The 18,183-nt window shown below is 37.6% G+C and overlaps 7 protein-coding genes across 11 annotated transcripts in view; 3 read left to right on the top strand and 4 right to left on the bottom strand.

Moving 5' to 3' along the window:
* unc-45 (unc-45 myosin chaperone) overlaps positions 1 to 3,022 on the bottom strand; it is a 4,435-nt gene extending 1,413 nt beyond the window's left edge. The window contains exons 1-3 of the mRNA XM_017632417.1: positions 2,708 to 3,022; positions 2,050 to 2,511; positions 3 to 1,991 (exon numbers count right to left, since the gene is read on the bottom strand). Coding sequence (XP_017487906.1) covers positions 3 to 1,991; positions 2,050 to 2,511; positions 2,708 to 2,842 — 2,586 coding nt within the window. The 5' untranslated portion in view covers positions 2,843 to 3,022. The remainder of the gene's footprint in view (positions 1 to 2; positions 1,992 to 2,049; positions 2,512 to 2,707) is intronic.
* A 934-nt stretch (positions 3,023 to 3,956) lies between these two features.
* LOC108376233 (dnaJ homolog subfamily C member 30-like) lies at positions 3,957 to 5,053 on the top strand. Its single transcript, XM_017632425.1, has 2 exons — positions 3,957 to 4,482; positions 4,537 to 5,053. The coding sequence occupies exons 1-2, from the start codon at positions 4,185 to 4,187 to the stop codon at positions 4,974 to 4,976; spliced, it is 738 nt and encodes a 245-aa protein (XP_017487914.1). The 5' UTR covers positions 3,957 to 4,184; the 3' UTR covers positions 4,977 to 5,053.
* On the bottom strand, positions 5,035 to 6,288 carry LOC108376231 (probable 18S rRNA (guanine-N(7))-methyltransferase). Of its 5 annotated transcripts, none has more exons than XM_017632422.1 (5): positions 6,126 to 6,288; positions 6,029 to 6,066; positions 5,408 to 5,970; positions 5,154 to 5,352; positions 5,035 to 5,053 (listed from the first exon to the last, which is right to left on the bottom strand). In XM_017632422.1, the coding sequence occupies exons 1-4, from the start codon at positions 6,162 to 6,164 to the stop codon at positions 5,165 to 5,167; spliced, it is 828 nt and encodes a 275-aa protein (XP_017487911.1). In that variant the 5' UTR covers positions 6,165 to 6,288; the 3' UTR covers positions 5,035 to 5,053; positions 5,154 to 5,164. The 5 variants fall into 5 exon arrangements, with proteins under 5 accessions (XP_017487911.1, XP_017487913.1, XP_017487909.1 ...); XM_017632424.1 differs by having other exon boundaries at positions 5,037 to 5,053; positions 5,161 to 5,352; XM_017632420.1 differs by having other exon boundaries at positions 5,050 to 5,086.
* Positions 6,289 to 6,367: 79 nt separating this feature from the next.
* LOC108376234 (iron-sulfur cluster assembly 2 homolog, mitochondrial) lies at positions 6,368 to 7,145 on the top strand. Its single transcript, XM_017632426.1, has 2 exons — positions 6,368 to 6,545; positions 6,602 to 7,145. Exons 1-2 carry the CDS (start codon positions 6,502 to 6,504, stop codon positions 7,044 to 7,046), a joined length of 489 nt encoding a protein of 162 aa, XP_017487915.1. The 5' UTR covers positions 6,368 to 6,501; the 3' UTR covers positions 7,047 to 7,145.
* A 1,097-nt stretch (positions 7,146 to 8,242) lies between these two features.
* On the bottom strand, positions 8,243 to 11,794 carry LOC108376230 (protein phosphatase 1 regulatory subunit 21-like). Its single transcript, XM_017632419.1, is given in 7 exon segments — positions 8,243 to 8,551; positions 8,611 to 8,857; positions 8,994 to 9,355; positions 10,982 to 11,161; positions 11,220 to 11,552; positions 11,554 to 11,568; positions 11,634 to 11,794. Coding segments are annotated over 7 exon segments (1,311 nt in total). The 5' UTR covers positions 11,718 to 11,794; the 3' UTR covers positions 8,243 to 8,461.
* A 558-nt stretch (positions 11,795 to 12,352) lies between these two features.
* LOC108376229 (nuclear cap-binding protein subunit 2) lies at positions 12,353 to 13,091 on the top strand. The gene is made up of 3 exons (XM_017632418.1): positions 12,353 to 12,479; positions 12,541 to 12,758; positions 12,812 to 13,091. The coding sequence occupies exons 1-3, from the start codon at positions 12,429 to 12,431 to the stop codon at positions 13,008 to 13,010; spliced, it is 468 nt and encodes a 155-aa protein (XP_017487907.1). The 5' UTR covers positions 12,353 to 12,428; the 3' UTR covers positions 13,011 to 13,091.
* Positions 13,080 to 16,965, bottom strand: LOC108376227 (uncharacterized). The gene is made up of 4 exons (XM_017632416.1): positions 16,927 to 16,965; positions 13,755 to 13,839; positions 13,569 to 13,690; positions 13,080 to 13,505 (listed from the first exon to the last, which is right to left on the bottom strand). The coding sequence occupies exons 1-4, from the start codon at positions 16,963 to 16,965 to the stop codon at positions 13,080 to 13,082; spliced, it is 672 nt and encodes a 223-aa protein (XP_017487905.1).
* Between the last annotated feature and the right edge of the window lie 1,218 nt (positions 16,966 to 18,183).

Genomic DNA, 18,183 nt, shown 5'->3' with positions numbered 1-18,183 from the left:
GCTAAGAACTTTACGCGATCGTTGGGCTTTTCGAACATCTTGACCACATCATCGGACATCACCAGATTGCAGAGGCATTGCGCTGCCGCACGTATCAAGTACAAGTGATCTTCCATTAGGTAAACCTCAATTTTCGAAACACCTTGCTCCTTGACGATACGTTGACGCACGCTCTCATTCATCGCCGCTAAGTTGGTAAGGGCCATAAGCGCTTCGAAATTCTCCAATGCAGTACAATCTTGCGCCAGCAAATTTAACAAAGGTCGTATAACGTCCAAGCTTCGTTGTCCGGCAAAAGCTACTTCAGGATTGATCGTAATACCGATGCGCGCTAAAGCCTGTGACGCATGCCGTTTGCCCTTTTCGGTCCCATCCAAAGCCATCCGCAGCAACGCTTTAACACCACCGTCTTGCACTACTTTGCCGCGCAACTCCTGTAAACTGCATACGGCATTTAGTACACGCGCTATCAGCTCCTGTGAGTTGTGACTCTCAGTTTTAGCGAGTGCACAGAGTGCACTTGTGATGCCTTCATTGGCAAGAACTGTAATACGTTTATTAACGAAATCGACGTCGTCTAACTCGTGCTCCTCCGGTATATGATGCTTGGCGAACTTCGCCAGCTCTACCATTTCCGGCAACATCTCTTGTTTTTCGTATGCATTGACGAGGTTTACAAATGTCGTTACCACACCATAGAGACACGACTGGTCGCCGGAACGAGCCAAATCTATGAGTGCGTGGATCGCAGGCTTATCCTCGATCAGTTTTTCTTTAACCTCAGCGTCCAGGGTAAGATAGGCCAGACCGTCCGCTGCCCATCGACGTATATCCCGGTCCTTACCGGGTTTGATCAGGAAGCGACGACATGCCTCGGCCAATTTGCTAGTGGCTCCATCAGCAAATGGTCGGATTGTAGCATCCTGTCCACCGTAGCTTCCAAGCTTGCAAAGTCCGACCAAAGCACGAACGCGTATATTATCATTCTTGCATTTGTAAAGGTTTTTCAGTATGTCAACACCCTGAGCGCACAATGCCTTAGCTTTGTCCTTTTTAGACGCAGCAGCTACTATGCATTCACAAGCGACGCGTTGCTGCAACTCATCTTCGGTGGTGGCCATTGCCAATATCATTTGCAAAATTCCTTCCCGAGCCACAATCTGATTACCTACATCTAAGGGTCCGGCTAACAAAGAAGTTATGGCCACTGTTACGCGAACTTTAGATTCCATGTCAGGATCCAAAAGTTTATCCTTTATGTATTCATCGATCTGATCGGCATACCGCTTTTTGGCTTCATCGTAATACATGTTCTCGTAGATTCGCGCCATGCACACTGATGCTATGGTGCGCGAGGATGGTGTTATTTCCATTGCACTTTCGTATTTATATTCCTCCAATTCAGAACACACCTCCAACAAACGATGCAACCCACGTATTTCTACCAATCTTTCTGCCCACTCAAGTGCCGTATAATGAACATTGCGCGTTAATAACTCGATAATGGCATCACGTGCCGAACCTGATATTGTCCGATCTGTTATTGTGTAAACAAGACAGGTTAAAAGTGTGTCGATTTCCTTTTGATTCTGCTGGCATAGTTCTCTTTTTGGTTTACTTTCGGGCTTGTTTTCCATTCCCGACAAACAGTTTATTATAGTTTGCAAACAATACTGGGCAGCCGTAACCCGTTCTTCGTGCTTATGATCCAACACATGGAGGAACCATGGTACACCCAATTCTCGCAAAACTGACTTAGTTCGCTCCACGGAGGCACTGCATAACTCACCAACTACCCGTATCAAATTGCAATAAATTTCTGGATCGTTTTCTATTTTGGTTATAGATGCTATTTTTGTAATGCATCCGGCTTTGAAGAGCATATCCGCCCCAACTTCTTCCTTCGCAAGCACTAATAGATTATTAGCTCCTGAACGCCGCTTATCCACTGGAGCTCCGACATCAAAAGTAAGTTCCATCATTTGATTGACCTAAAATTGGCAATTACATATTATTTTCATAAAATTATGTGAGGAGGCAAAAGTTTACCTTCGTTGATGTCTTTGCGTTTTGGGTAACCCGTTCCTGTACAATCTGATGTAGACGTTTAAGCATGGGTTGTACTGATTTGTTATTAGGGTCCTCTTTAAACAAATCGGTGGCATCTTTGTATGCCTCTTCATATTTTTGTAGAGCCTCGAAAGCCTGTGCTCGACGAAACAGTGCCTTGGGGTCCTTTGGTGAAATACGCAAGGATTCCGTGCAATCGGCTAAAGCTTCCTTGTATTTGTCAAGTTTTAGGTAAGCAGCAGCGCGATTTTTGTAGAAAATGGGCAATTCCTTGTGTTTCTCACCAGCTGTAATGGCTTTCGTATAACTTTTCACAGCCTCCTCCCACTTTTCAGCTTTGAAAGCCGCATTGCCTTCGTTTTTGTAGGTCAGGGCTTCCTCTTCGCTTTCAAGGGGTTTATTTGTATTATTTGTCATTTTATGGAATTTACCTAATGATTTCTATTAAAATTGAAATTCACAATGCAAAAATTAATAATTTCTTATTTTATTTTATATTTTTTAACTTTGTGTCACGTCTCTACTGAATAGTTCACTTAAAAACTTTTTCTGCTTATGGCTGTGCACTTTTATTTATAGGCTTAAGAGTGCCCGAAATGCGCCTTCTCACACCTGCCGAACTTTCTCGAACACCTACCGTGTGGATTGCGTTGAATTGTGAATTTTTCCGAATTTTCGTGAAAACTTTGAAATACTCTCGAAGAAATTTGGTCGTTATACCGCTCTTTTTTTGCCTACCAATAGATGGTCTATTTATAAAACTTGTGAACATTTCTTTCGACTTTTTATTTTGTTTGTTTTGATCAATCTTTTATTTATTTGACATTTCCGTACGTTCAGTGATCAAAGGAGAAGTGACTGTTCAGTGGGAAAATATATGTATAAGTACCTACATAAGGGGTCTTCACAGGCAGTTCGGTGAACTGCAGCACTCTACATCATGGTGGTACTCGGTATTAACTAACCCTCGGATTCAGTAATTCAGTCTCATCTCAAGTCACTAAATTTGAGATTAACAATTAGTGACTATTTTTGTGACTTGAGACGATTTGGGTATTCAGAAGGACAGAGTCACAAAAAGTTCACCAAAAATGTGTGTTGAAAGCAAACACAGACAATCAACTGATAGTGTTTATGTATGCCTTTTGCCCGCGCCGCTCAAAGAGTCGCAATGGCCGATTGGTCAAAGCATTAGGCTGGCAACCGAGAGGGTCCGTGTTCAAGTCCTCCTCGGCCGTAGAGGATTTTTTATTTATTTTTTATTTAGTATTTTTTTTTTTATTAGTTTTATTTTATTTTTTTAAATCTTTAGATTTTAATGTTTTAAAAACAAAAAAAAAAATAAATTTGTTTTAATACATTTGTATAATATTAAAACATTTTGGTTTATTTCCTAATGAAATTGTTGTTGAACAAATTCCCTCTCTTCATTTTCGTTTTTTTTTAATAAAATGGAAAGATATTATCTTTTCCTCCATATTTTTATTTTTGTGACCTACTCTTAGCCAGCTGACAAATTAGTGACTTATTTTTGACACTAGAGACGTGAGACAGCGTGCTGAATACCAAATAGTCTCAAAATCCAAGTTCATCACCAAAAGTCACTATTAGTGACTAGAGACCGCTTACTGAATGCCAGGGTAAGAACGTATATACGTTCTTTCATAAAGCTACAATCCAATCCGGTGCAAGCCCTTATGAACTTTTTTTTTAATATTGCCTTTATTAGACTAAGGGCCAGATTTTCAGTGCCAGTTAAAACTTAGATTAAGTTAACTGAGTTAAAATTGAACAGCTGGCTGACATTTGATTGGCTGATCTTAGTTTAAACCAGCCAGATCGGGCGTTTAAACTGAGTTTAAACTACGACCGTGCACTGAAAAACTGGCCCTAATTCTTAAAACTTTTCAACGAAATTTTTGAGGTATATGTATATGGATTTATGATTTCTCGACGGGGTTTTCATTCACCCTCGGAATTTTACTTTCATCAGCTGTTTTGTGAATGCGAAATGTGACGCAAAGCTGTCAAAATGCTACAATTCCGAATTCCTAACAAAATGATATAATCGTGTTAAAAACAAATCCAAAATATCGAAATCGGTGGCCCGTGCGATGTATAATAGGCAGTCTCGGTTCATATTGCGTAGCATTTTGTCGACGCACTACAGCTACAGTAACGCTGAGTATCTCTCTACCAGCTCATCGCTGAAAAGCGCCAACTATTATCAAGCTCTTGGAATAGTACAGAGCTCAACCCAGAGCGAGATAAAGTCAGCATACTACAAACTCTCGATGCAATATCATCCGGATAAAAATAAAGGTTGTGAAAATTCTGCGAAAAAATTTCGAGAAATCACCCAAGCATATGAAGTACTAGGCAACTATCGCTTAAGGAGGCTATATGACAAAGGTATACCTTAGTTAATATTTTAACCAGTTCTATATGCTATATTTAATATTGTAGGCATTATACACACAGCGGGATCAACATATGCGCAGCCAACGGAGCACGAACCGGAAGAAGAAGACGATCCGGAAACAAAGTTTTACAAATCTAGATTTAAGAAATCAAAAGTTTCCGATGAAATGGGACGCACGCCCATTTATGATTTTGATGAGTGGTCTCGCGCTCATTACGGTAAATCCTTTCAAAGACGGCAAGATGCCAAACAGAAATTTGATCGCAAGAAAGCTCAGAACCGCGACCATGTATTAGCTTTACAAAACGAAATGGTGCTTTTCGGATTCGTATTTCTTGCAGTGGCCATGTACGCCGTATTTTACACTGAGTCGTCACTAGACACACCAAAGGAACGCGCTATTCGAGCTGCAGAAAAAATGAAAACTGACATTGAGGGTGAGAAGTCAATAATGAACGCCACGTCTGCAAGCCCAGAAACATAGTTGTGATAAAATATCAGGAAAGATTTAGAGGCAATGTGTATAGAAATTCTATTTTTAACTACATACATATATTCAAGCTGTAGGCGTTTTTATTTTTAATTCTACATATCCTAGAAGAATTGTAACATAAATGTATGGTTAGTATATTTTGATTTAATACATAAAACAAATTGTTACCATTTACTTCGCTAAAATTTTCCACTTCGTTTGCGGCCCGTATATTTTGTGTCAGGGCGTGTGTCACGACCTTGTCGTCGCCTGCGTTCCTTTTTAGCCAAAATCCATTCACGCGATTTTTTCATTGGCTTGCCTCGGGCTTCTCGGCACATATCACGTTTTTTGATATAACTTATTCGTTTTTCCTCTTCTTCCGTTCCTAAAATAAAATGTAGTAATTAATATTTAGACTACGTTTTAAAGAGAAGACTAACCTAGCGCTTTTGGCATCGGCGCGGTTCCGCCGGTCATTAAAACTAGAAAATACTTTTTTGCTTTGGTGGAATTGGGGTAATCAACCACTAAACCACCATAAAAACCTGCTTTCATGGCTTGAGATGTGACCATTTCAATTTGATCCGCGTTTTCGGGATAAAACTGAAATACAGCGCGCGCTGTACGTGTCAAGCAGGAGAATAACGTAGAAAAGAATTTATAAAGTCTTTTATGCGGATTGTGTGAGCTTTTGTCAGCATTGCACAACCATTGCAGGGCAGAAATTGATATTGCTCCATCGAAAGTACCCGGCCTGAACGGCATACCCTCTCCCATATCCGCTAACAGGAGATCGCCTGCTACATCCCGTTCGCAAGCTATATCCAACATCGCTTTCGAGATATCTACACCAACCCAAATATGATCATTGTCATCAAGAACGCTGCCCGATAACCCTGAGCCGCAACCAATGTCTAATATAAAACACTGTTCATCTTCATCCAGTGTAAGCAATTCATAGGCTCGTTCAGCCATCTCAATTTGAATTTCAATAATTCGAGTGCTGTAAATAAAGCATCATATTTACAAAAAAGGAACTAAACACGCGTATATGTACCCACTTGGTTGAGTATTTTTTAGCCTCATCGCTGTTGTAGAACTGAAAACAATAAATAAAGTAAATTATTATGGGCTAAAAGAAATATTGAACACTTTTACAATTTCAGGTGGAGCTGAGTGCTCTGGTCTTCTTGCCATATTCACTAATTTCCGTAAAATATGAGGAGTTTTGTAGTAAATGAGATAAATTTCTATATTGAGTAAGTTTATTTTGTTTTCACGTCCACGTGGGATTCAAATAGAGGACAAAGAAATCTTTTCAATACCCCGTTTTATTTTATTTTCTCTTTTCCGTTTTTGTTTTGATTCCTTCTTCAAACAGCTGTTTGTAAGAGGTATGTTCAACGCCATTATGCAAGTTTTGTTTTGATCCCTATAGTGGAGATTTTCCTTCAGAAAAAACTGTGGATTATAAACATAAATAAATTGCGAAATATTTAAACGATAATTCTTTTGGTAGTGCATAATATTATAAATGGCATTTGCTCTGAGAAATCTGTTCAGTCCCAAATGCTACAGGTACATTCTATGTATGCCTACATGAGTTTTCTTATATAAAATAGTTATCTTTACAGACAAATATGTGCGGCATCGCGCTGTAATTCAATATACCAGGAAACCTTTTCCACTAAGAATGCTGATATAACTGAAGCCGTTACATTAGAACACCCGAAACCCAGTCCAGGGGGGACAAAATTAGTTATTAGCGATTCATGTAAGAAGCGCCTGCTGGAAATATCTGGCAATGGGCGTTCTTTTCTACGCATCACCGTGGAAGGCGGCGGCTGTTCAGGATTTCAGTACAAATTTGACTTAGACAGTAAATTGAATTGTGATGACATAGTTTTCGGCGAGGAAAATGCAAAAGTTGTCATAGACAGTATATCATTGGAATACTGTGCTGGTGCCACGGTCGACTACCATACGGAATTAATACGCTCTGGATTTCGGATGCTAGCAAATCCGCAAGCGGAGCAAGGTTGCTCATGTGGTTCTTCATTTTCAATAAAATTGGATTAGAAATAAGAACTAAATTTCAATTGTCGTTGTTTATTGTGTATTGCAGCACTTATATGTAGTAACTTTGTAAACGGAATAAAAGTTAGTATATCAGCATTATCAGGGAAATACTGTTTAAACAAAAAATAACAGGTACGGTGCTAGTGTTATATCGCAAGTAAAAAAGGCGGAGCCATATTTTCAACAACCAAAGTAACATACTATAGTGTTATTGTACCTTATCTTTTTTACCTTTGTAATATTTATTGGTTTAATTTTGTGATTCGTATGCTTATGTCGAGAAACTGGTTTTAGTATAATGCGGCATTTCCTTTATCCTTTAAACGACAAGGAATTTTTTGATGAAACTTAATAAGAATATTGACTTACTAGTATCGGAACTATTTCTGGCACGTTTATTTGTCAAAAGTTCTTCAACGGCTCGGCGCCAGGGAGTCATTCGCAGTCGTATGCTGCGAATGCCGCATTATACTAAAGCCAGGCTTTCGACATAAGCTACTTTTCCATGTGAACACAGAATTTATTGTTGCTTCCGTTCAACAATAAAAATATATTGTTTAAATGCATATTTACATATTAGCGTGGGTTGAAAATCCGCTTTTTTAGAATCTTGATTGATAATAGCAAAAATATGGTTCATTTCGCTTTAAAAAAATCTGTGTGAAATTTGGATCAAAGTTCAATATGCTCAAAAAATAAAAATTAACAAATAGACCTTTTTTGTAGAGAATCGACGTTAGCTAAGAAAAAAACTTTTTTAGTACTTGAACTTTGATGGACTTGGGCGAGCCTAGGATATTGACCAAAAATTTTCACATTTCACACAGATTTTTTTTAGAGCATAATGAACCATATTTTTGCTATTACCAATCCAAATTCTTAAGAAGCGGATTTTGGGCCCACGCTATTACATATGGAATCTTGTGTGGATTCAACTTTCCAAAAATACCTTTTTTGAAAAATTAAATTTATTGTAGAAAACAAAAACTAAGTTATAAACTATTTTCGTGTTTATTAGTTTTTATAAATCGTTATAAAGTTACACATTTAGAAAATATCTATTTTTAGATGATTTTTTTTTTCAATTTATAAATTTCTTACACAAAATGCATCAAGCTGAAATATGACATGTGGTATAACTGTTCGTGTTCTTCATCTTTCATCATCTGCCGCTGCGTAAAGGTTCGATAGTAATCTTAATTATAAGTTCACTAAATATTCAACAATTTCGGTTTGCTAAGCTAATCAAAACGATGTTCTCATAAATATTTGCATATCGGAACAAACACGACATTCATCTTTGGAGGAATTTACAATTATTGTTTGCCATGAAAGGCCTTTACTAGCCTGTTTGTGTTTGCATTCTGTCACAGGCGTATCTTGTATATACATACAGGTGAATACATGCATATATATTATTTACAAGCAGCTAACTGCTCACTTAAATTGATCACCTGTTCCGTGAGAACACTTATCTGCTCTTCGTAATTAACACGTGTCGTTGCCTAATAAAATTAAGTTATGATTAGCTTTAGTAGTGCGAGTTATGCATGAAGGTTCTTACCAAGTCTTCCTCTAACATTTGTAATGCCTGATTTATGCTTCCCATTTGTTCATCTTTTGCTTTTAACTCCTGTGTTGCATTTTCCAAACAGATTTGGAAATGTTCTACTTCTATTTCATACGAGGAAATACGAGATTCAGCCAAATACTTTGCTTTCAGGAGATCTTCGAATTTTTGGCTAAATGTGTTATAAATAAGTAGTTCTTTCGTAGGCGGCACTATTGGTTCTTTAATCGATTCCCGTACGCTGTAAGAATGAACATAAAAACAAGTTCAATACCAAGAAATTTTTTTTGATATCAAATAAAAATTAATGATTCGAAAGAGTTTTACTATATAGAAGTTAATATAAATTACTACCTCGCATTTTTTTTCTCAAATACCTTTTGTCGTCCACTGAAATGGGCTTCACCACTAAACCAGCTGCTGTACTGCTACAGCTGCAGTTCTTATACTCCGCTACAGCAGCATCCATAGCAGCGGCTGACACGGTTGTTGATGCATTATCTTTTAATTCGATTCCATTTCCGTCATTCATAATAACTGTTTGTTTTAATTTCGCCATTTCGTATTGTGTACGCCAGTGTACCATTTCTTTTTCTAGACAAGAAATACGTTCATCGGCTGTTGCGACAGCATGTGCGTTGGCTGTAGACAGTGCGGAGGGATGATGATGATGTGGGGTAGCAACATGTAAAGGGGTGTGATCACTACCCGAAACGCTAAGGGCATCCTCACTGCCCAGCTACAAGCAAAAGAAAACGAAATTATAGGTATTCAAATTATTAAAGTAATCTCGTAAAAGTGGGCTAAAGCTGCTTTTCACATACAGTGCCGGACAAAAGTATTTGCACAGAAAATTTTTCGCAATGCATGCAACGTTTTTTATTCTAATTGCTTATTGATGACTTTTATTTAAAAATATAGTTCATAGTACAACAAAAACATAAAAATTAAATCTAAACTTTGTGCAAACTCGGGAAAATTCAATAAATTTCCGTACTAATTTACAACTTTCAAATTAGATTTTTTAGATTTTTTTAGATTTTTAATACTAGGTATGCACTTTTATAGCCCATTCAATTTTAGCATAACAAAGTTCAGGTTTGAAGTTGCTAAAAATGGCAATGCTTTTTGACAATTTTTTTCCTGACGGTATTTCTCCCATACAAAAAAAAAATTGTCGAACATACTGTATGGGAGGGTCGTTGGACAGTTGCTAATTTAGAGATAGTAAACAAGGGGCACCATTTCAGCAATTTAAAACATGCTCAACTTGATGTCATTAAGCTTTCGATAAAGTTAATCTTAACATTTTGTTTTATAATCTTGGTAAATTCGGCATCACTAGCTCACTACTTAAATCCTCTAGAAACTTTCTGTCTAATGGGAAGTTGGTGGTAAGAATCTTCTTCCTCTTCTTATTTTACTTTATTGGCGCTATAACCGATTTTGGTGGACCCAAAACAGCACGCCAGTCGTTTACTTCAGTGCCAACTTACGCCTATTGAAAATGCCAAGTGAAACCAAGTCCTTCTGCACCTGGTCTTTCCAACGCAGACGAGGCCTTTCTCTTCCTATTTTACCAGCAGAGAAAGATTCTGCGAAAAATTTACGGGCCATATTATAAATAGAGTCCGATCGATTAATCGGCCGATGCCGAGGCTAGCATTGGCCAACAGAATCGGTTTCGGCCGTTTTTGGGCCCGGCATCGGCCAATTAATCGGTCGGACTCTAATTATAAATGCAACTTCGGGCTTACTGCAAGAGGCTAATGTTGGTCCTCTTGCTATTATTGCTCTTCTTAAATGACTCCTCCACGGTTCAAGTGGTTACGGTGGCTAGATTTTGCTGATAGTGTAAAACTTTTTAAACTTATAAAAGACAATACGAACTATCAAAACTTTCAACGTGAATTAGATGCAATAAAAGAATGGTGGCTTAAAAGCCCGATCTGGCTGGTTTAAACTAAGTTCAGCTTTTCAAATTAAACTCAGTTTTCTTAATCTAAGTTTGAACCGGCACTGAAAAACTGGCTCTTAGGGATCATCTTTGATAGCAAACTAACATTCTCACCACATGTTGACTAAATTGTTAGCAAAGGATATTTAATTTTTGGGTTTATAAAACGCGCTCAATGAAATGTACTATCCTTATAGTAGCCCTACTGGAACATCCGATTTCGCTTTAAAGTATGCCGCCTTACTAATCAAGAAGGGCATTGCTGAGACTGGGAGCACTGTCGGACAGGAAATTCTTCTTGTCTATTATGTTTGCATTTGCTTTGCTTACTCTACAATTATGAACGTAGTTTTAAGCTTTTAATTTAGGCTACATACATAACATCCTATTCTTATAATACAAGCTTACCATACTAACTGCATCGACCAACTTAGCTTCAAGTTCCGAATTTCTTTTTTCTAGCGTTTCCATTTCACGACGTAATCGTTTTTCTGTCTCTGTGAATTCAGCAACACGCTTATCTAGCATTTGTTCCAAACTGGCAATGCGTTCGTTATGAATTTGCAGATCTCGCTCTTTGTCATCAATCTTAAATTAAAAAGGGGACTTTAAAGCTTATGTACAATAAAAATTCATTATCCCAAACCATTGTGGTTAGTTCTGCGTTTTCCATTATTTTCTTTTGAAGTTCTTCGAAAATCAGAGCATCCTGTGCCAAGTCTCCAACAGCTCCAGTAACTCTTCCTTCTGCTGACTGCAATGGTTCGCCCTTACTACATTTATCGCGTTTATTGCGCCCTTCATGCGTTGCGATTTCATCTTGCAAAACTGCTACTCTATGTTCTAACTGCCTGTTTCGAAAACCCAAAGAGTCCACTTCTTGCTCCGCCCGTCGAAGTGACGTTTCACTATGCCGCAATTGTTCCCGTAAGCCGTCTCCCTTTGACTGTTCATCTAAAACCGCTTTTCTGAGTACACTAGGCACGCGCTCGTAGCTTCAAAGAAATAATAATGTTAATGTATTGTGTTGATCATCCTGCAAAATGTTCAAGGGGCGTACTTTTGAGTATTCGCTAGCCAACTTTTGATATTTGGCTTCTGGTGTTGCCGTCAATTCTAATCTGTCTTCCATTCCGCTGAACATTGTTAATCTCCCAGTGATAGCAATTCACTTTCTTCTCATTATTTTTCATGTATGTATTTATATTTAAATTATTTCCATATTAATCTTCGGAATATATCCGGAATTTCTATAAATTTTATTTTTGAAACTTCTTTGTCCTTTATTTCAGGTGAAATTCCATTTCTATTTTGGGACACGATTGATACCCTGTTGGTGTCGTAGTTGATTAAATTTATAAATAATTATATACTTAACAATCTCCAACGAGCACGATATCACTTATCTGAACTATTATTTCACATTATTATTCTGCTAGATTTCTTATTGCCTTATTTTTTCATATGGTTAAATTAAATGTTCAGGTTGCTTAACCAAGGCGATAAATTCTTACACGACACTACTTTATTGTGAATGAGTCACGGCAAAACAGAGAACGTACGTTCTCTGAGGTGGCGTTACTGGCGAATCTAATTTTCGCCGCGGTACTTCTGAATGTCAAAATGATGTGTTTGTTGTAATATGAATTCGCTTTGTTTACAACAAACACATCATTTTGACAATGGGATACCGCGGCGAAAATCGAAATTCGCCTTAACACCACCTTGTATAAATTCGCCTTGATTTACACGTTTGACGTTTATTTGCAGAATTGACATTTGTTTTCTCGAAGCCGCTTTTGCACGATCGTAAACAAATAAATTTTTCATTAAATATTTATTTAAACCATTAAATATGTCGGCGGGGTCAGTAGATTTGAGTTCATATCGAGATCAACACTTCAAGGTAAACTTTTTGAAATAAAATTTTGTTTAACTTGCGGGTTATAATCTTCGCAAACTTTCAGGGCTCGCGCACGGATCAAGAGCGCTCGCTGCGTGAATCTTGCACATTATATGTGGGAAATCTTTCATTTTATACAACAGAGGAGCAAATTCATGAATTATTTTCACGTTGCGGAGAAGTACGACGTATTGTAATGGGTTTAGATAAATACAAGAAAACTCCTTGTGGATTTTGTTTTGTCGAATACTATATGCGGACTGATGCAGAAATGGCAATGAGGTAAGGAAGGTAAATGCAACTAAAACGCATTGTTACCAACGTTTTCGCATTAGATACGTCAACGGAACTCGTTTAGATGATCGCCTCATCCGTGTTGACTGGGATGCTGGCTTTATAGAAGGACGGCAGTATGGTCGTGGCAAAACTGGTGGCCAAGTACGCGACGAATATCGGACAGACTACGATGCCGGCCGAGGAGGTTATGGAAAGTTGCTGCAGCAAAAAATTGCGCCAAATACAGACAATCGTTGAATTCGTTTTTTTTTTTTTTTAATCATAGCTTAGAATTTATACATAAATATAAAAAATGAAAACAAAAACTTATAACTCGGTTCTACGTCCGCCCAAATATGGCCCCTTTTTTAGTTTTTTATATTGTTTCTTTAATTTCTTTGGGGCTTGTTTTCCAGATGCCTCATAGTAGGGATTCACATAGTTAGACGTACGTCGATCTTCATTTATTTCTTGAAGCAAAAGATCCATCAATGTTATTGTCGTTTCATCAACCAGATGCGTCAGAGAGTTCACAAATTCGTTGCACCAAGTCAGCGTTGATTTCCAAAGTGATATATTCTTGCCAAATATCCGGCGACTTATTTCTGGAAAATGTAGCAAACTTTCAGCGGCAATGCAGCAATTTTCCAAAGTGAATGTGACGGCATCTTGTAGTTCACTACTCTGGGGAAATCCCTCGCGTGACGCGTTATAACCATTGGAAGTCAGTGTGGCATTCTTCTCTGTTATTACCTGTTCGACATTATACTACCGTCATTGTACTAGTTAAACATTTTAAACTTTAGCAATTAATACTTCAAATATTTTCCTATAGGCTATTTGTAATAGTTTGAAGTTCTTTTCGTAGTTTTCCGATGCCAACATGCTCCTAATCATTAATTGATGCTCTCTTCGGCGTTCAGCAAACAACTTTGCATCTAAAAGATATAGCATAAATAAATTTGGTATTCACACATTGTACATACATAAATATGTACTTACAAACACTAGCTGTTAATAACGAATTGTTTGCGCCAACCTCTTTACTTTCGCTATTCTCTATAGGTATCCTAGAATCCTCATTCCTCTGATCAGCAGGGAGAATACCATACAAAACCAAGAAACTTATACGTCAAATACATTATTCCCGAAATTTTTAATTTTTTTGTTAACACTCAGCTGTATCAAGACGAATTAATATAAGGTGATAGCAGGAGTACAATAACAAAAATTTACATGTATTTTCCCACCAAACAATTTGTGTTGCCAGCAATAAGAAAACGTGCCGCCCTCGGAAACAAATTTATTGCCGGTAATATTGCCATCGAATCGATTTCCTATTACCGGTCGCTCTAAAACGTCCGCCGAAGGCAACTCGCCTGGGCGAGTCGTTTTCTTATTACCTGAATGAGTCCTTTTCTTATCGCTTCAGGCGATTTTTGCAATAATTTTATTCTTTTTAATACTTCATTTATTTTTTTGTACCAAATTGCAACTTACAATCGGAATTAATTCATTTTCTCGCTGTGGCTTCCTATTTTTTCAATCTTGTCCTTGGGCATAATTTAGATGCTTTTGGCCAATACTATTGACGCCATATTCATAAGTTTCGGAATTTTTGAGAACTTTTTTATTCAAAATTTGACGAAGTGATGTTGCCGATTTGTCACCACAGCAATAAATCGGTGAGTCGCCAATGTGATACGATTGTTGCCATTGACGATTGTTGCCTATTTCTCATGTTTTGCATGGTGGGCAGAAGCCGTGCGGCGAAACACATACACAAAATCAGCTGAGCTAGTAACACCACCTTATATAAATTCGCCTTGAGCTGTATCGTGTGCTTAATGGCAGGGAATCACAGCCATGGATAACTAGATACAAGGCGAATTTATATAAGGTGGTGTTACTAGCTCAGCTGATTTTGCGTATGTGTTTCGACGCACGGATATCATTGCATTTTTAATTCACATTACAGATTTTGACAGTTTATACCGCCTAAGCAAAACAAAATACATGTAAATTATTGTTTTTGTACTCCTGCTATCACCTTATATTAATTCGCCTTGGTTTGTATTTTTTATAACATTCTCCAGTAGAGCCACTGTGACGAAAACATGTATGGGCATTTAAAAAGAAATTTATGGAGAAACTTTTGATTAAACACCACGAACAAAAGTTGCAATATTCTTCATATCTATTTTATTTTTCACTGTTTATATTGCCAGAAAAATCGCATTTAGTTACAAATACTGTTTTATAGTAATATTAAAAAATGCGGGAAGAAGAAATCCACTGAATTCAATGTGATGCATTTTCCACACATCTCGTGGTAGCTCGCCACTTCGCGTGTCAGCTGTTTATCTGCCCAGGGATTGACAGTGCTGCCAAGTCCGAAAACGAGTTCCTGGGCGCGCTCTCAGAAAAAATGAGAGTGTCATATCTAGTTATCCATGTCACAGCTGATACAAGGCGAATTTATACAAGGTGGTGTTGATGGCGAATTAAATTTTCACCGCGGTACTACTGAATGTCAAAATGATGTGTTTGTTGTAAACAAGGCGAATTCATTTTACAACAAACACATCCTTTTGACATTAAGAAGTACCTCGGCGAAAATCTTAATTCGCCATCAACACCATGTATAAATTCGCCTTGGTTCTTTCCCGTACGCAACGCGGGTTCCCGCGGGTGCCCAAAATAGCCCAGAAAGCATTCCCGTACTCAACAGTATGAATGCGCCTTGTTTACACAAACACATTAGGTTTGTATAGTAACCAATAGTCAGTACTAATTTGTACTGGAACCTGCAAATTTTTACTGGAAAAGTGTATGATAACCCAAAAAATTTGCAAGAGAGCAACAAATCGAGAGCGCAACAACACGGGAGAGCTGCAAATTCTTGCTAGTGAAATTTCTACTAGCAGAAATTAGCTAGCAGAAGAAGAAGAAGAATAAATGTCAAAAGCCGCCATTTGTTGAATTGGTTTAGCACAAACAAAAGTAAAATAAGTGAAAATTGAAATATTAATGATGTACTAGACTGTGTAAGTGCTTGTGTGAAAAGCAAAGAGTTTAAAACCGATTTATAAATAGTAAAATGTTTACAGCAGAATATCAAAAGGGTGAACAACTATTCCCTTGCAAGTTTTTACTAGTTTTGCGTTCAGTAACTTTTTCTGCTAGTTTTCTCTTCTTGTCAATTTTACGCTCTTTTTTGCTTTTACGCTCTGGCTGCAATGTTTTACTGGAGAAGTTAAGAGCGAAATACACCACACAAGCGGTTTGACAAACCAAGCGAAATTTCCCTTTGCTTCAAGCCATTTGTGCTGTGTATGGGGGTGTTTGAAGGTTTGACGGCGGTTTGTCAAACCTTCAAACACCCCCATACACAGCACAAATGGCTTGAAGCAAAGGGAAATTTCGCTTGGTTTGTCAAACCGCTTGTGTGGTGTATTTCGCTCTTTACTATACAAACCTATTATTTTGACATTAGGAAGTACCGCGGCGAAAATCTACTTTACTTTTTCGTTATTTCGCTCTCTGTGAGCGTAATTCTTTCAATTAAAAATTAATTTTCTCTAAATTTAAGATTAGCAATTAGTGACTATTTTTGTGACTTGAGACGATTGGGATATTCAGAAGGAGAGAGTCACAAAAAGTCCACCAAAAATGTGTGGTGAAAGCAAACACAGACAATCAACTGATAGTGTTTATGTATGCCTTTTGCCCGCGCCGCTCAAATAGTCGCAATGGCCGAGTGGTCAAAGCATTAGGCTGGCAGCCGAGAGAGTCCGGGTCCAAGTCCTCCTAGGCCGTAGAGGATATTTTATTTTTTTTATATAGTATTTTTTTATTAGTTTTAATTTTTTTAACAATTTTTAGATTTTAATGTTTTAAAAACAAAAAAATTAAATTGTTTTCAATACATTTGTATGATATTAAAGCATTTTGGTTTATTTCCTAATGAAATTCTTGCGGAACAAATTTCCTCGCTTCATTTTCGCGTTTTTTTTTAATGGAAAGAAATAAGCTTTTCCTCCATACTTCTATTTTTGTCACTTTTCTTTGGTTTAGTGCTTTTTCAAGTTCAAAACTTGGCAGCACGATGTAAGTATCGATGCCAAAATTACTGGTATCGATCGAAAAGTATCGAGTATGTACTTGTATTTACTCGTATCGTTTCATCCGTACTAGTGCATTTCTCGATCATTTTGCGCGGAAGAAAAGAGGAAAGAGAAATTTTAGACAAAAATTTAATACAAAAACTTGAACCTTGGATTGGTTAGTGAAATAATTACAAATCCCGCGAATAAAGCTGAAAATGTTAGTTGATAACAGAGACTATCGAAAACAATACAAACGCGAACAGGTTAGGAAGAAACGTAAAGAAAAGGCTGAAAAGAAACTGGAAAAAATAATCCACTTGCAAAAATATAATAAACAAAAATCTGAAAATAGGATGGAAGCAAAAAATAAATTTGTCGATGATGCGTAAGTTGTACAAAAATCACGCAAGTACTTAATATAAAGGGAACTTGCGAGAACACCAACCGTTAAGTCTCGGATCGATAGGGCGGTATAAAGCTGAAGCTCCATAGCAGGTGTTACGGCTTTCGAAGTCCAGGATTTCAGGCGAGCAACTCCATGACCATAATGAAATAATGGGTAGGTTCCAAGGCACATTAAACAGGTAGTATCAGTAGAGCAAAAACAACATTTGCGTGTATTTTGTTGTTGCTTCTGGTATCGNATTTTTTCTTCTAAATCAAAGCGTGCCATGTGAAATACAAAAAATTATAAAAAATAAAAAATTGAAATTGGAAAAAATAAAAATTGATGCAACTTTCTTTCCTAGTAAATTTGTTTGCTTCTCGAAGCACTGATCCATCCTTTGCAAGGCCCAGTAATCAGCGGTCGTGCTGCCGAGTTGGGCAAACGTTCCAAAAGCTGCTATTCAATCCCTTGTTTTGTATGGGAACAGGTTTCACATGCAAATGGAATTCAGAATTTTTGTGAGAAAAAATTAAAAATATTTGACATTTTCGAGACCAAATAATTTGAAAATAAATCAAATCAGCTGCTCTACTGATACTACCTGTTCAATGTACCTTGGTAGGTTCAGAAGGCACAGCAGTTGAGTCCAACCGTTGCTAACAAAATAAGTGATCGTTATGCGTCTTCTGAACGGCTTGATGCATTAGCTGTCAAATTCAACTCTCAAGGGTACACACCAACATGTTGTCTCAAATGATCAGAAAAATATAACCGATCATCTAACACGCAGTTGATCAGAAGTATACAACAACGCGATCAGAAGGTGCAATCGCAACAGTTGCTGAGCTGTTGCGCCTTCTGAAAGTGCCCAATAGTTGCGTTCCCTATTACCACAATATAACCAGTAAACAACCTTCGGTGAATTTGGCGACTG

Source organism: Rhagoletis zephyria, unplaced genomic scaffold (assembly GCF_001687245.7).
Source record: "Rhagoletis zephyria isolate East Lansing unplaced genomic scaffold, Rhagoletis_zephyria_1.1 Rzeph_scaffold_10090, whole genome shotgun sequence".
Classification (NCBI taxonomy): domain Eukaryota; kingdom Metazoa; phylum Arthropoda; class Insecta; order Diptera; family Tephritidae; genus Rhagoletis; species Rhagoletis zephyria.
This window is presented reverse-complemented; position numbering and strand designations above follow the sequence as displayed.